At 45.7% G+C, this 18,458-nt stretch overlaps 1 protein-coding gene across 1 annotated transcript; it reads right to left on the bottom strand.

The window, feature by feature from the left end:
* Positions 1-547: 547 nt before the first annotated feature.
* LOC119389196 (uncharacterized) lies at positions 548-3,017 on the bottom strand. The gene is made up of 2 exons (XM_037656401.1): positions 2,851-3,017; positions 548-1,112 (listed from the first exon to the last, which is right to left on the bottom strand). The coding sequence occupies exons 1-2, from the start codon at positions 3,015-3,017 to the stop codon at positions 548-550; spliced, it is 732 nt and encodes a 243-aa protein (XP_037512329.1).
* Between the last annotated feature and the right edge of the window lie 15,441 nt (positions 3,018-18,458).

Here is an 18,458-nt window from a genome sequence, read left to right as displayed (position 1 = left end):
AAATGACAATCAAAATACTAATTCACAGGCTGACAACAACCATACTAGATGATTGCTTGGCGTTGCATGCAACCAGACTCACGTAAGCGGATAGTGCACATCGTCACTATGTTAGTCGCCGTTTGTGGTGTCCTTCCTTCCTGTGTCCTTGTTTGCGCGCCCTGTTTTTTAGAATGACATAGCATGCTTCCAAGCTGTTGGGCATCAAAAGGGAATACACAGCATCTCACAATCAATCAGCATCACATGAGCCAGCGCCCACCGGGTTCACTAGACTTCCTCGATACCACTCAATTCACTGGCACTACTGTCACTGCAGCTGCTGGAGTCAGATCCCAGAGTAATTATGATGCTGCCGAGCGTGCTTTCGATTGCACCATCCTGCTCCCAGGCCTCCTCTTCAAGACGCACCACATGAGAGCAGTCGCGCGCCCAGTTTTCTGGAGTCACAAGGGCAATGGCTTCATCCAGAAGTTCTTCGACTCCACCAAGAGTGAACGACCTGTTGTTCCGTCTTGACCTGGCTCCATACCATTTCAATAGGGTTTTATTCACAATGGTAAGGAGGAAGCCGTACAATGTCATGACCAGCAACCTTGGCCAGGGCATCAATCTGGTATCCAGAAAAACGGTGCTTGTTTTGGCTAACCAGCTGAATGAGCTCGGGCTTCAACTGGTCATTAGACCACGGGATGTTTTTTTGAGTCAACCAAGACTGAATCTCGGCCTTGTGCGACGACGTCGAGGGCAACTTTTCGAGCTGAACACTATCGTATGGAGCATTGTCCATGACAATTATGCTCCGTGGCCCAATGTTTGGTAAAAGTTGTTCTTTGAACCATCTCTCAAAGCGTGGGCCATCCATTTCACTGTGGTAGTCACTGGTAACGCTCTTTTTCGCCCGGAAAACAAGAGATGCCCCATCCACGAAGCTGTTTTCGCTTCCAGCATGGAGGACAATGAGCCGACCACCTTTGCCGCTCGGTGCGCGAAGCCCAGTTGTGAGACCCTTGCGGAAGGCGTCCTCACGTGACGACATAGTGGCGTCCTCCCACGCCTTTTCCTTGGTGTGCCCAGCATTCACGCAAGTCTCGTCAAGGTAGTATATAGCCCTGCGAAAGCAAGGGAAAAATGTGCCAGGTTTCTGTTTTTAACGAGAGGGGTCAACTGAGACTGAATAAACTTATGATGCACATCTATGATGTGCATTCACAGTCCTAGTGAACAGGCTCTACTGAACAGCGCTTTAGCACAAGTTGCAGTGTGGTGCACGGATTGGCAAATGAAAATAAACGTAAAAAAATCAGTTGCGATGACTGTGACACGAAAACGACTACCATTAAGTTTTTCATATAGAATAGGCGGCAACACTCTCGCTCTTGTAAACAGATATAAATACCTCGGGGTTACAATAATGTCGGATCTGAGATGGAATGAACATATATCGGAAGTTGTGAGGAGGGCAATGCGGAAACTTGGTTATTTAAAAAGAAATTTGCGGCAATGTACACATGAGGTTAAATTAATAGCATATAAAACTTTGGTCCGTCCCGTATTAGAATATGCATCGATAGTTTGGGACCCATACACTCAATGCAACATAAACAAGATAGAATCTGTCCAAAAGAAAGCGGCTAGGTTTGTATATCGTTCTTATAGTTGGCGCACTTCTACGAGTGCCTTGGTAAAGAAAGCAGCTCTAGAATGTCTACAAAAGAGGCGCCAACGTGACCGATCAAAATTTATGCACCTGCTATTCCATGATAAACTTGGTATACATAAACACACGTACATAGAACCAGTGTCCAAGCGAGCCACCCGGTCCCACCATAATAAAAAAACAAAAGAATGTTCTTGCCGCACTGAAACATTTGCAAACTCTTTTTTTTCCGAAGACAATTCGAGAGTGGAACCGCCTTCCAGCCGGCGTTGTGGAATGTCCGACCACTGATTCTTTTGTACAAATTCTTCAGTTGTAATCGCTTTCACGATCATTCACGACCATTATAGTTTCGAACGCTGTCTATATGCCTTACACTTATTTGTTTCGTTTTTCTTTAGACCGCATTATAACCCTTTTGTTTAACCCCTTTTAGTTGACGTGACATGGCTGTCGCGTCTCCACTTTTTTTTTTCTCCTTACGTGAAAAGAAATACTGTCATATCTATTTGCAATCAGTTTTCGCCTACCAGTGCTTGAAAAGTTGCGTATACAGTTTTGTATCTTAATCTTCTGGAGCGCTCTTTCTTTTCTTGTTCTTGTGGCACGACTGTTGTATCTTGATTTGTTCACTTCGTTTAGTGCTTGTAACTCCCACTCCTGCTTACAGCCTCAGTTAGAGGCTAGCAGTACTGTATAAATAAATAAATAAATAAATAAATAAATAAATAAATAAATAAATAAATAAATAAATAAATAAAAATAATATTCTACCGGGCAGGCAGATATTTGCAGTTTTCGGGTGGTACTGGAAAATACAAAAATAAAAAAAATGTTCGCAGAAGGTATCTACTCACATGAATTACAAAATACCTTCATTCACAGCTATCCATACTTCATTAAAACACGTCGATACGTACTTGTGCCTTCGCTTGCTTAACCAGAATAACAGGCAAAATACAAATAAGAACCACAGATGCAGAAGCCATAAAAAATACAAATCACGAACGGCAACATGCATGAGGGCGGGTGAATTAAAAATTAAATATTTCGCGGTAAGAGAACTTCCATCGTTCATTCCTCTTCCTACTCTTTCAACTCTGAATTTTTGCATGCGGCATTTGTGTTTTAATTGACATCGTTGACATTTATATATCTGTCCAACAAATCGAAGCAGTAACTGTACGTACCGTTTTTTCTTTCGCATTTCTTGAATGGTCCGCAGATATTTCCGCCGCCTCACGATGATGTCCCTTTCCAGCAGAGCACAGTTAGGTTTTCGCTTCCGAAACGCAAATCCAATGTCATTCAGAAGCCTGCGCATCGTTCTGACACTCAGCTGCTTCGGTAGCCCCATGTCGGTGTCGCCGATTACCTCGCTGAGGATCTTTTCTGCCGTTGGCGCCTCGTTGCGAATGTAGTACTGATGTAACCTTCCGGCGAAGAGCAGACAGGGTAAAACTATCGCATCCCGGCCGAATCCCGGCCGCAGCGGCTGCATTTTCGGTGGAGGCGAAAATGTTTGAGGCCCGTGTACTTAGATTTAGGTGCACGTTAAAGAACCCCAGGTGGTCGAAATTTCCGGATCCCTCCACTACGGCGTCTCTCATAATCATATCGTGGTTTTGGGACGTTAAACCCCAGATATTATTATTAGGGTAAAACTATCGCACCGCTACACTCTTGTCTTTCCAGTAACTTTTGCTGGTGATTCAGCAGCGAAACGAAGCCTTTTACGTTTCGGGGACTTCACCGCCTTGAACCGTGCGACAGTACGCTCGCTCACGCTGGTAAGCTGGCTAACCGAACGAAACACGGAAGCGACGGAGAGTCCCGGTTGCGTCAGTCTCACTTGGGCGTACACGTTGCAGACCACTTGCTTGGTTTGTTTCGACAGCTTTTGGTACTCAAGCTTCTTGAATATCCTGTGCGGCGAGCCAATTGGCCAGCAACCGGAGGAAGAAGCCAGCACTAGGGTGGCTCTAGTCACCCTAGTCATTCTAGCCACCCTACCAGCACAGGCGACGCGGAGGCCATTTTTTTTCTGAAGAATGATGGAGGAAGAGAGCCAATGCGGCGCCAGTGGGGAACGCGGCAACTAAAAAAACCCCAGAAATCGAAAATATGACGCTATTTGACATAATATCACTGATAGTTTTCTGGAATTATCAATTAGCAGCTCAAAATTATAACTGCACATTTTTAGTTATTCGGTTACGCACGGCGTGGTTCGGCTCTGTAGCCTTGACTGCATTGCCACAGAAAGAGATCCCCGAGTATCCGCGATGCGCAGCGCCTATAGGGGCGCCACTGAAAGCCGCGTAGCGGCGGCCGTTGGAAGCGCTGATGGGTCGCGTAGCAGACGCCTCATTTGCGCACGTGCGATTTGCCGCTTGTGCGCGTCCCAGATAATTACTTTTGCGGCTATACACCAATTTCACAAGGAGGCTGCCATTTTTAAAGCACTCCACCGCCGCAGCGCCTTCTATCGTCTGCGACGTTTCGCCGCCCTTCCGGTGTGTGGGGTTCCGCGGCGGTGTATGCAGCTTATGCGCTCGGTTCACAAGGTATTGCTGTTCTTCGCGGTACACGGGCAAAACAGGGCAACGCTTTTCGAGTGTAAAGGCGCTGATAAATAATCGCTAAGCTTTCAGCTTCAAAATGGCTGAAACAGCAAGCAGCGGCGGCCCACGAGACGTTCCCGCAGCAGCGCCGACGATGAGAATAATGCCAGTGCAGTTCTTAAGCAGCATGTGTAAATTGGTAATTGCTTTGTATGTTTTGTTATAGCTGGCCGGGTGAGGTTCTTGGAATAATCACTATAAAAGAGCGTTAACATTTAGGACAACTGCCGAAGTATAATCGGATAAACGTAAATGGAGACGAGCGAACACGTAGGCCATTGTCCGGCTGCGCGCTAGGTGCGCACATTAGTGTTTAAGATGGCTCCGGGTTTCCGTGCCGTGATTATTCAAGTTCAACGTAACTCTAATCCCTTACAGACCGTTTTGGTTCCGCTTGGCACGTTGCAATACAATGTTCACGGAACGACAGGAGCACAAACACCGATGCCTGTGTTTATTCGTGTCGCCGTCGTAGCTTAGAAGTACGACGTGTGAGCTCAAAATTCGGCGTAGAAACAACACCGATGATAAAATAAAAATAAGCCTGTTGCACATCTGGAAGCGTGGCATGGCGTAAGTTCGCTTCGGCGCGAGCCGCCGCCACTAGCGATACGCCGAAAGGGCGCTCGTTTTTAGTAACATTTTGTCAATTTGTTTTCTGGCGAGTATTTCAGAAGCATTACGACGAGCGCACGTGTCCAGGTAACGACCTGGCTTTAACGAACGTGGGCCGATTATTCACGACACCCAGGCTGCCGCGCGAAAAAAAAAAGTGCGGTTGTCATAACGCTACCCCAGTTATCGTCACAAAATTGACAAGTCGAGAAAGAACGTGCTCTCGACGAAACGTTAGAAACGCCTACCTACGTCAAAGCACAAATGTCATGCGGGCCTTTCTGTCATGTAGATTGAAAAGTGCTCATTCAATAATATCGAAATTGCACGCACTAAGATGGAACATTTTCTAGCCGCAGGCATTGTAAATCATGTGCTGTAGCATAGAAATCAGAGAGGTTCATGAGAACAACTCTTGGCCAAACATTTTGTATAGTAATCGCCAGCCTTGACATTGGTTCTGTTTGGTGCAGATGATAAAGTGTACCAGCACCCAAGCACAATCACAAGCTGGTGTGGTGACTTGGAAAAATGGCCATAAGTGCAGACACCACATATAATAATATACTATTTGTCGGAGAAGAAGGCGTGCGACCTGAGAGAAGCGAAGTCATTTAAAAACATTGTGCACTTCGCATGCCTTGGCTGCCAGTCTTTCAGGCTTCCGTAGCTGTTGCCGCAGCCAAACACAGCGCAGTGGTAGCTTGTCGACCTGTTCTCGTCCGACATTTCGATTTGCGGCAGCACAATTGCTTCAGCGCGTCGAAAAATGGAAACACGCTGACCTCTCACGCACCACGCAGTGCAAAACTCGGGAATCCGCACACACCAGCGGCTGCGGTCGGCCGAGGTGGAGAGAGAGAAAGCGGTGAAAATACACCAGTTCGAGGCTACGCTTTTCCTCTCCGTGAAAACGGTCTATTGGCCGCGAGATCGAGCGGAGTCGCCGCCTGGCGGCTACTGGCTGAAGCGCGCCTAGTGTGGATTGCTCCCTGCGTCGTCTGCTAGCCACGTCGTGTTTGCATGTGCGCGTACGTCCTGCACGTTCTCAAATGGCGGTTTATTCTGTTATGTTAGCGCGAGTTTAACTGCTCGTGCGTATACCTAACATGGTGTACAGAAGCGAATGGGCTTGCTCGGCTGCATGCGCATTGTAATAAGATCAGTAAGTGCGACTTTCGAGAGGGCTGTGTATCGGTGTCGTACCCTTCGTTCGCCGGAATCGTTTCAGTGTTGGTGCCGCTTTCTGGTTCAAGCACATCCTAAAGTGTGCTTGGCATAGCCCAAGAACATGAGGAGCATTAAATAGTGTGTGAAGGCTCCGTTTTAGCGACTCGTTGGTAAACAAAAACGAGGCTCTAGGCCACGCACTTTCGCGTTGTTGTGTATAACTTCGGCACTGTAGCTCATCGGTTATGCGATGAGCTTTAGTTGTGCCTAAGATGTCCTTTTATTGTAGTGGTCCCGCTACAGCGAAATATTTCTATCACGTGAAGTCTGACACTTCGGTGCTCAAACTGTCCCTTAAGAAAACAGACAACAGAATGACACGGCAGTGATAAAACGGAGTTGCCGCGCGCAATTTTAACTTTGGGCGAAATTTATGCAGAACCAGCCGTGTGCTTAGATTTATGTACGCTTTGAAGAACCCAAATGTTCAAAATTATTGCCGACGGCGTGCCTTACATTTCTGTCGTATAATTTCACGCAAAACCTCATCCTTTTTTTACATTACGTTGAGCGTTTGTGTGGAGTTGTTAGAAATTGATGGAAGGCAGCAGACATTATTAGTTTGAAAAAAAAAAGCAAGTACACTTATTCCATAAAAAAAAAAAACGCCAGGCCTGCGCGGAAAGCGCAGCACAGTCACAGCGAAAGCTAGAAGAGCGGTATTTCTAGAGCCCGTTATAAACTCTCTTCTGGCTACTAAAAGAAGTAAACTAGCAACGTACCCACTACGCCACAAATCATAATTTTTGTGAAGTTGGGAAGCACCCACCACGACATCATTCGTCATTCTTCGGAGAAACGAGCTACCAAATGTAAGGCATTACGCGCAGTTTGTTGATGCGACGATTGATTACGATGAAGAATAATGGCTGAGCCATTTGTAATGGGTTGGAAGCTCTAAACGACCCACAATTCACATCGTGTGACGCCCGGTCCTTATTTTGCTCTCCCACCACGCTATATAACATAGGCCAAGGTGAGAAAGAGAGAGACAGGGAAAGAACTTTATTGAGACCCTGAGGAAATGCATCATGGGAGCCTTATGGGCTTCCTTGGCAACCTATAGAAGTGCACTTGCGAGGAACCCACTACGCTATAAATGATCATAATTTTTTGAAGTAGGGAAGCAGCCACTATTTCATTTTTCGTCATTCCGCAGAGAATCGTGGTACCCGCTAAACACCTTTAAGGCATTCTGTGCACTTTGTTGATGCTGCGGCTGATGACGATGAAGAATTATGAGAGAGCCCTTTCTAATGGGTTGGAAGCATTCAACAACCCACTCGTTGCGCAATTCGCATTGTGTGACGCCTGGTTACAAAATTCGCGTTGTCTGACGCTTGGTTGTTATTTTACTCTTCTACCACGCTACATTACATGTGTTAATGTGGTTCCTTCGCGACATGAAGCCTGCATACGGTCTTTTTGCAGCGCAGTTTCATGCACCGGCATGGCTCCGAGGTAGAACACTGGGCTCCCACGCAGAGGGCCCAGGTTCGAGCCTCGTTCCATGCTGGAAATTTTTTCTTATTTCGTTTTTTTTTTCTTATTTCGAGCGATAGTGGTTACGGACACCGGCGGCGGCGGACAACTACGGCGCTAAAAACGGCCCTTGTTGTGATCTCATAACAGCTTTCGCAGTCATTATGGAACCGTTATGCGCACAAAGACGGGAACAAGAAGACGACACACAGAGCGCTACTTCCAACTGATGTTTATTGCAACACAAAAACGCCATATATGTAGTCTCTTCACTCAGAAATGGCTACTGCGCATGTTTGAGAGCTGAGCTATCAGCTTCTCTCTTATTCCTACACTCTCCTCTCTCCCTTTTTTTCTTTTTTTCCCGCTAACGATAACAGGCTTTGTTAGCGCGCGCATGGTAACTGGGCGGTACAGAAAGAGCACTTGAATCACACCAAGCATTTCTTTAACAAGAATCATAAAGGCAAAACCAATAGGGTGAAAAGGTGACGTACCAAAAATGAACAAGGGTATTACAAATGCTGGCCAGCATAAATGAACAGGAATGAAAAAACAAATGCGGCTAAACAATGGAAGTCGTCAAAAGGTATAAACGGTATGAAAACAGAAGTCGTGAGAAGGTAAAACAGCATAAAAAGATGTAAAAAGATATAAAAAAGGACCTTTAAAAGGTGAAAAACCTAAAACGTAAGAGCAAAACTAAGTATAAGTCACTGGTTTTGCAAAAACGCCAGCTCTTTCTTCGAAAGCGATACAGATGGCATGCTAACACAACTGGGTCCGAGCTGTTCTATGCATGATGCCTCATGAATTTCCCGAGCAATCTGGTCTCGGTATTTCCTGATCACGACAGTCTGGTCAAGAAAGGCAGAACAACCGCAAGTTGCACAATGTAAGGCCATGTTGCTGCCTGACTTTTGCTTCAAATTGTTGGCATGTTCTCGTAGGCGATCATTGATACATCGGCCAGTTTGGCCGATGTAAAAACGTCCACATGAGAGCGGAACCTTATACACGACTCTGCATTTGCAGGACACGAACCTCGTGGCGTGTTTCTTGCTGCATATGTCAGGCTTTTCGCTGCTCACGTTCACACGCTTGCACAGGCCTCCAAGTTTGTTGGGGGCGGAGAACACCACCCTGACACCTGCGCGTCCTGCTGCCTTCTTTATCCTATGGGACACCTGGTGTACGTACGGAATGACAGTTTTTGTCTTGTCGGTGTTTTTCCGAGGCACATCACTAGTTTTCTTGAGCTTGCGCAACAAGGTTTCAGCAAGGTCACATAGAAGAAACTCAGGAAATCCAGCTACTTTTAGTCGATTGATTTGAGAGGCAAAACTTTGGGGAATCTGATGGGAACACGACCTCATGAGTGCGTTATTCATGGCGGCAGGAAGCAAAAGGTAGAAAAGGTAGAAGCAATTTGAAGCAAAAGTCAGGCAGCAACATGGCCTTACATTGTGCAACTTGCGCTTGTTCTGCCTCTCTTGACCAGACTGTCGTGATCAGGAAATACCGAGACCAGATTGCTCGGGAAATTCATGAGGCATCATGCATAGAACACCTCGGACCCAGTTGTGTTAGCATGCCGTCTGTATCGCTTTCGAAGAAAGAGCTGGCGTTTTTGCAAAACCAGTGACTTTTACTTAGTTTTGCTCTTACGTTTTAGGTTTTTAACCTTTTAAAGGTCCTTTTTTATATCTTTTTACATCTTTTTATGCTGTTTTACCTTCTCACGACTTCTGTTTTCATACCGTTTATACCTTTTGACGACTTCCATTGTTTAGCCGCATTTGTTTTTCATTCCTGTTCATTTATGCTGGCCAGCATTTGTAATACCCTTGTTCATTTTTGGTACGTCACCTTTTCACCCTATTGGTTTTGCCTTTATGATTCTTGTTAAAGAAATGCTTGGTGTGATTCAAGTGCTCTTTCTGTACCGCCCAGTTACCATGCGCGCGCTAACAAAGCCTGTTATCGTTAGCGGGAAAAAAAGAAAAAAAGGGAGAGAGGAGAGTGTAGGAATAAGAGAGAAGCTGATAGCTCAGCTCTCAAACATGCGCAGTAGCCATTTCTGAGTGAAGAGACTACATATATGGACTTTTTGTGTTGCAATAAACATCAGTTGGAAGTAGCGCTCTGTGTGTCGTCTTCTTGTTCCCGTCTTTGAGCGCTTAACGGTTCCATAATGTCAGTGTACCAACTAGCTCGGACCCAGCCTCTTATTCAGCTTTCGCTGTAATAACCGGACCTTTGTTGCATCACTGTCGTGCACGTAATCAATCAAAGCTCTGTGCTAAACTCTTACCTTTTTATTCTGTTACTGGAGCAAGAACAAGTGCGTACGCGTTGAACGTCTCCGTGGCGCTAAAGCGCTGTAAATCACGTAGCTTTCCTGACTCAACTTATCAACTGTCCTACATTTCATAGAGAACAGAACAATAAAAATCCGGCAGATCCCACGCACTGTGGGAATCGATGTAATGCGGAGCAGCCAGCAAAGAGGTGCATACATCGCTTTGTTTATTTTTGAGCCAAATGAAATCGTTCATGCCATGACATCTAGTTCACCATATATCGCATGTTTGCCTTGCACGCGTGCATGCACAATGTGGTATATACCATGCCAATGAAACGTATATTCTGGTATATACACTGCATGACCGTTTATTTATGTTCATCACGCACTCCTGTCATGCCACACCAATTTTGGTATATATCCACTTATCTAAACGGCCGGAAGCGCACCATAACAGTGTCATGTAAATCATACCGTACATGACATACATAATTCGCATGTTAGGACCTGTCATTTATGTTCGTCATACAGTCACATCGCACAATACCAATTTTGGTGTATATCAAACGAGCGAAATGGCCGCGAGTCCACCATGAGCGGGGCATGTAAATCATGCCATACATGACATGCATGTTATGGTTTTCATGTTACCACCTGTCATTTATGTTCGTCATACATTCGCGTCACGCAATGCCAATTTTAGTGTATATCAAGCTAGCGAAACGGCCGCGATCGGACAATGAGCGTGGCATGCAAATCATGCCGTAAATGATATGCATATCATAATTTTCAAGTTACCACCTGTCATATATGTTTGTCATACAGTCACGTTGCGCAATACCAGTTTTGGTGTATATCAAGCGAGAGAAACGGCCGCGAGCGCATCATGACCATGGCATGTAAATCATCACATGCATGTCATGGTTTTCATGTTACCACCTGTTATTCATGTTCTTCATACAGTCACATCGCGCAATATCAATTTTGGTGTATATCAACCTAGCGAAACGGCCGCGAGTGCGTCATGAGCGTGGCATGTAAATCATGACGTGCATGACACGCGTGTCATGATTTTCATGTTACCACCTCTAATTTACGTTCTTCATACAGTCGCGTCGCGCAATACCAAGTTTGGTGTATATCAAGCCAGCGAAACGGCCGCGAATGCACCATGAGCGTGGCACGTAAAGCATGACATACATGACATGCATGTCATGGTTTTCATGTCACTACCTGTTATTCATGTTCTTCATACAGTCACATCGCGCAATATCAATTTTGGTGTATATCAACCTAGCGAAACGGCCGCCAGTGCGTCATGAGCGTGGCATGTAAATCATGACGTGCATGACACGCGTGTCATGATTTTCATGTTACCACCTCTAATTTACGTTCGTCATACAGTCGCGTCGCGCAATACCAATTTTGGTGTATATCAAGCCAGCAAAACGGCCGCGAATGCACCATGAGCGTGGCACGTAAAGCATGACATACATGTCATGCATGTCATGGTTTTCATGTCACCACCTGTTATTCATGTTCTTCATACAATCACATCGCGCAATATCAATTTTGGTGTATATCAACCTAGCGCCGCGAGTGCGTCATGAGCGTGGCATGTAAATCATGACGTGCATGACACGCGTGTCATGATTTTCATGTTACCACCTCTAATTTACGTTCGTCATACATTCGCGTCACGCAATATTAATTTTGGTGTATATCAAGCCAGCGAAACGGCCGCGAATGCACCATGAGCGCGGCATGTAAATCATGACATACATGACATGCATGTCATGGTTTTCATGTTACCACCTGTTATTCATGTTCTTCATAGTCACATTGCGCAATACCAAGTTTGGTGTATATCAACCTAGCGAAACGGGCGCGAGTGGGTCATGAGCGTGGCATGTAAATTATGTCGTGCATGACACGCGTGTCATGATTTCCATGTTACCACCTCTAACTTACGTTTTTCATACAGTCGCGTCGCGCAATACCAATTTTGGTGTATATCAAGCCAGCGAAACGGCCGCGAATGCACCATGAGCGTGTCACGTAAATCATGACATACATGACATGCATGTCATGGTTTTCATGTCACCACCTGTTATTCATGTTCTTCATACAGTCACATCGCGCAATACCAATTTTGGTGTATATCAACCTAGCGAAACGGCCGCGAGTGCGTCATGAGCGTGGCATGTAAATCATGACGTGCATGACACGCGTGTCATGATTTTCATGTTATCACCTCTAATTTACGTTCGTCATACAGTCGCGTCGCGCAATACCAATTTTGGTGTATATCAAGCCAGCGAAACGGCCGCGAATGCACCACGAGCGTGGCACGTAAAGCATGACATACATGACATGCATGTCATGGTTTTCATGTCACCACCTGTTATTCATGTTCTTCATACAGTCACATCGCGCAATATCAATTTTGGTGTATATCAACCTAGCGAAACGGCCGCGAGTGCGTCATGAGCGCGGCATGTAAATTATGTCGTGCATGACACGCGTGTCATGATTTTCATGTTACCACCTCTAATTTACGTTCGTCATACAGTCGCGTCGCGCAATACCAATTTTGGTGTATATCAAGCCAGCGAAACGGCCGCGAATGCACCATGAGCGCGGCTTGTAAATCATGACATACATGACATGCATGTCATGGTTTTCATGTCACCACCTGTTATTCATGTTCTTCATACAGTCACATCGCGCAATATCAATTTTGGTGTATATCAACCTAGCGAAACGGCCGCGAGTGCGTCATGAGCGTGGCATGTAAATTATGTCGTGCATGACACGCGTGTCATGATTTTCATGTTACCACCTCTAACTTACGTTCTTCATACAGTCGCGTCGCGCAATACCAATTTTGGTGTATATCAAGCCAGCGAAACGGCCGCGAATGCACCATGAGCGTGGCACGTAAAGCATGACATACATGACATGCATGTCATGGTTTTCATGTCACCACCTGTTATTCATGTTCTTCATACAGTCACATCGCGCAATACCAATTTTGGTGTATATCAACCTAGCGAAACGGCCGCGAGTGCGTCATGAGCGTGGCATGTAAATCATGACGTGCATGACACGCGTGTCATGATTTTCATGTTACCACCTCTAATTTACGTTCATCATACAGCCGCGTCGCGCAATACCAATTTTGGTGTATATCAAGCCAGCGAAACGGCCGCGAATGCACCACGAGCGTGGCACGTAAAGCATGACATAAATGACATGCATGTCATGGTTTTCATGTCACCACCTGTTATTCATGTTCTTCATACAGTCACATCGCGCAATATCAATTTTGGTGTATATCAAGCCAGCGAAACGGCCGCGATGCACCATGAGCGCGGCATGTAAATCATGACATACATGACATGCATGTCATGGTTTTCATGTCACCACCTGTTATTCATGTTCTTCATACAGTCACATCGCGCAATACCAATTTTGGTGTATATCAACGTAGCGAAATGGCCGCGAGTGCGTCATGAGCGTGGCATGTAAATCATGACGTGCATGACACGCGTGTCATGATTTTCATGTTACCACCTCTAATTTACGTTCGTCATGCATTCGTGTCGCGCAATACCAATTTTGGTGTATATCAAGCCAGCGAAGCGGCCGCGAATGCACCATGAGCGCGGCATGTAAATCATGACATACATGACATGCATGTCATGGTTTTCATGTTACCACCTGTTATTCATGTTCTTCATAGTCACATTGCGCAATACCAAGTTTGGTGTATATCAACCTAGCGAAACGGCCGCGAGAGGGTCATGAGCGTGGCATGTAAATCATGACGTGCATGACACGCGTGTCATGATTTTCATGTTACCACCTCTAATTTACGTTCGTCATACAGTCGCGTCGCGCAATTCCAATTTTGGTGTATATCAAGCCAGCGAAACGGCCGCGAATGCACCACGAGCGTGGCACGTAAAGCATGACATAGATGACATGCATGTCATGGTTTTCATGTCACCACCTGTTATTCATGTTCTTCATACAGTCACATCGCGCAATACCAATTTTGGTGTATATCAACCTAGCGAAACGGCCGCGAGTGCGTCATGAGCGTGGCATGTAAATTATGTCGTGCATGACACGCGTGTCATGATTTTCATGTTACCACCTCTAATTTACGTTCGTCATACATTCGCGTCGCGCAATACCAATTTTGGTGTATATCAAGCCAGCGAAACGGCCGCGAATGCACCATGAGCGCGGCATGTAAATCATGATATACATGACATGCATGTCATGGTTTTCATGTTACCACCTGTTATTCATGTTCTTCATAGTCACATTGCGCAATACCAAGTTTGGTGTATATCAACCTAGCGAAACGGCCGCGAGTGGGTCATGAGCGTGGCATGTAAATTATGTCGTGCATGACACGCGTGTCATGATTTTCATGTTACCACCTCTAACTTACGTTCTTCATACAGTCGCGTCGCGCAATACCAATTTTGGTGTAATCAAGCCAGCGAAACGGCCGCGAATGCACCATTAGCGTGGCACGTAAAGCATGACATACATGACATGCATGTCATGGTTTTCATGTCACCACCTGTTATTCATGTTCTTCATACAGTCACATCGCGCAATACCAATTTTGGTGTATATCAACCTTGCGAAACGGCCGCGAGTGCGTCATGAGCGTGGCATGTGAATCATGACGTGCATGACAGGCGTGTCATGATTTTCATGTTACCACCTCTAATTTACGTTCGTCATACAGTCGCGTCGCGCAATACCAATTTTGGTGTATATCAAGCCAGCGAAACGGCCGCGAATGCACTATTAGCGTGGCACGTAAAGCATAACATACATGACATGCATGTCATGGTTTTCATGTCACCACCTGTTATTCATGTTCTTCATACAGTCACATCGCGCAATACCAATTTGGTGTATATCAACCTAGCGAAACGGCCGCGAGTGCGTCATGAGCGTGGCATGTAAATCATGACGTGCATGACACGCGTGTCATGATTTTCATGTTACCATTTCTAATTTACGTTCGTCATACAGTCGCGTCGCGCAATACCAATTTTGGTGTATATCAAGCCAGCGAAACGGCCGCGAATGCACCATGAGCGTGGCACGTAAAGCATGACATACATGACATGCATGTCATGGTTTTCATGTCACCACCTGTTATTCATGTTCTTCATACAGTCACATCGCGCAATATCAATTTTCGTGTATATCAACCTAGCGAAACGGCCGCGAGTGCGTCATGAGCGTGGCATGTAAATTATGTCGTGCATGACACGCGTGTCATGATTTTCATGTTACCACCTCTAACTTACGTTCTTCATACAGTCGCGTCGCGCAATACCAATTTTGGTGTATATCAAGCCAGCGAAACGGCCGCGAATGCACCATGAGCGTGGTACGTAAAGCATGACATACATGACATGCATGTCATGGTTTTCATGTCACCACCTGTTATTCATGTTCTTCATACAGTCACATCGCGCAATATCAATTTTGGTGTATATCAACCTAGCGAAACGGCCGCGAGTGCGTCATGAGCGTGGCATGTAAATTATGTCGTGCACGACACGCGTGTCATGATTTTCATGTTACCACCTCTAATTTACGTTCGTCATACAGTCGCGTCGCGCAATACCAATTTTGGTGTATATCAAGCCAGCAAAACGGCCGCGAATGCACCATGAGCGTGGCACGTAAAGCATGACATACATGACATGCATGTCATGGTTTTCATGTCACCACCTGTTATTCATGTTCTTCATACAATCACATCGCGCAATATAAATTTTGGTGTATATCAACCTAGCGCCGCGAGTGCGTCATGAGCGTGGCATGTAAATCATGACGTGCATGACACGCGTGTCATGATTTTCATGTTACCACCTCTAATTTACGTTCGTCATACATTCGCGTCGCGCAATATTAATTTTGGTGTATATCAAGCCAGCGAAACGGCCGCGAATGCACCATGAGCGCGGCATGTAAATCATGACGGACATGACATGCATGTCATGGTTTTCATGTTACCACCTGTTATTCATGTTCTTCATAGTCACATTGCGCAATACCAAGTTTGGTGTATATCAACCTAGCGAAACGGGCGCGAGTGGGTCATGAGCGTGGCATGTAAATTATGTCGTGCATGACACGCGTGTCATGATTTTCATGTTACCACCTCTAATATACGTTCGTCATACAGTCGCGTCGCGCAATACCAATTTTGGTGTATATCAAGCCAGCGAAACGGCCGCGAATGCACCATGAGCGCGGCATGTAAATCATGACATACATGACATGCATGTCATGGTTTTCATGTTACCACCTGTTATTCATGTTCTTCATACAATCACATCGCGCAATATCAATTTTGGTGTATATCAACCTAGCGCCGCGAGTGCGTCATGAGCGTGGCATGTAAATCATGACGTGCATGACACTCGTGTCATGATTTTCATGTTACCACCTCTAATTTACGTTCGTCATACATTCGCGTCGCGCAATACCAAGTTTGGTGTATATCAAGCCAGCGAAACGGCCGCGAATGCACCATGAGCGTGGCACGTAAAGCATGACATACATGACATGCATGTCATGGTTTTCATGTCACCACCTGTTATTCATGTTCTTCATACAGTCACATCGCGCAATATCAATTTTGGTGTATATCAACCTAGCGAAACGGCCGCCAGTGCGTCATGAGCGTGGCATGTAAATCATGACGTGCATGACACGCGTGTCATGATTTTCATGTTACCACCTCTAATTTACGTTCGTCATACAGTCGCGTCGCGCAATACCAAGTTTGGTGTATATCAAGCCAGCGAAACGGCCGCGAATGCACCATGAGCGTGGCACGTAAAGCATGACATACATGACATGCATGTCATGGTTTTCATGTCACCACCTGTTATTCATGTTCTTCATACAGTCACATCGCGCAATATCAATTTTGGTGTATATCAACCTAGCGAAACGGCCGCGAGTGCGTCATGAGCGTGGCACGTAAATCATGACGTGCATGACACGCGTGTCATGATTTTCATGTTACCACCTCTAATTTACGTTCGTCATACAGTCGCGTTGCGCAATACCAAGTTTGGTGTATATCAAGCCAGCGAAACGGCCGCGAATGCACCATGAGCATGGCACGTAAAGCATGACATACATGACATGCATGTCATGGTTTTCATGTCACTACCTGTTATTCATGTTCTTCATACAGTCACATCGCGCAATATCAATTTTGGTGTATATCAACCTAGCGAAACGGCCGCCAGTGCGTCATGAGCGTGGCATGTAAATCATGACGTGCATGACACGCGTGTCATGATTTTCATGTTACCACCTCTAATTTACGTTCGTCATACAGTCGCGTCGCGCAATACCAATTTTGGTGTATATCAAGCCAGCAAAACGGCCGCGAATGCACCATGAGCGCGGCACGTAAAGCATGACATACATGACATGCATGTCATGGTTTTCATGTCACCACCTGTTATTCATGTTCTTCATACAATCACATCGCGCAATATCAATTTTGGTGTATATCAACCTAGCGCCGCGAGTGCGTCATGAGCGTGGCATGTAAATCATGACGTGCATGACACGCGTGTCATGATTTTCATGTTACCACCTCTAATTTACGTTCGTCATACATTCGCGTCGCGCAATATTAATTTTGGTGTATATCAAGCCAGCGAAACGGCCGCGAATGCACCATGAGCGCGGCATGTAAATCATGACATACATGACATGCATGTCATGGTTTTCATGTTACCGCCTGTTATTCATGTTCTTCATAGTCACATTGCGCAATACCAAGTTTGGTGTATATCAACCTAGCGAAACGGGCGCGAGTGGGTCATGAGCGTGGCATGTAAATTATGTCGTGCATGACACGCGTGTCATGATTTCCATGTTACCACCTCTAACTTACGTTTTTCATACAGTCGCGTCGCGCAATACCAATTTTGGTGTATATCAAGCCAGCGAAACGGCCGCGAATGCACCATGAGCGTGGCACGTAAAGCATGACATACATGACATGCATGTCATGGCTTTCATGTCACCACCTGTTATTCATGTTCTTCATACAGTCACATCGCGCAATACCAATTTTGGTGTATATCAACCTAGCGAAACGGCCGCGAGTGCGTCATGAGCGTGGCATGTAAATCATGACGTGCATGACACGCGTGTCATGATTTTCACGTTACCACCTCTAATTTACGTTCGTCATACAGTCGCGTCGCGCAATACCAATTTTGGTGTATATCAAGCCAGCGAAACGGCCGCGAATGCACCATGAGCGCGGCATGTAAATCATGACATACATGACATGCATGTCATGGTTTTCATGTCACCACCTGTTATTCATGTTCTTCATACAGTCACATCGCGCAATATCAATTTTGGTGTATATCAACCTAGCGAAACGGCCGCGAGTGCGTCATGAGCGTGGCATGTAAATTATGTCGTGCATGACACGCGTGTCATGATTTTCATGTTA

The sequence above is a fragment of the Rhipicephalus sanguineus genome, chromosome 4, assembly GCF_013339695.2.
Source record: "Rhipicephalus sanguineus isolate Rsan-2018 chromosome 4, BIME_Rsan_1.4, whole genome shotgun sequence".
NCBI lineage: Eukaryota > Metazoa > Arthropoda > Arachnida > Ixodida > Ixodidae > Rhipicephalus > Rhipicephalus sanguineus.
This window is presented reverse-complemented; position numbering and strand designations above follow the sequence as displayed.

Bases quoted from the DNA above. Each gene is read 5' to 3' on its own strand.
- LOC119389196 (XM_037656401.1), bottom strand. From the start codon at position 3,017: ATGGGGCTACCGAAGCAGCTGAGTGTCAGAACGATGCGCAGGCTTCTG. The intron at 1,113-2,850 runs GTACGTACAGTT...TTGCTTTCGCAG, and splicing joins GAAATGCGAAAGAAAAAACG to GGCTATATACTACCTTGACG.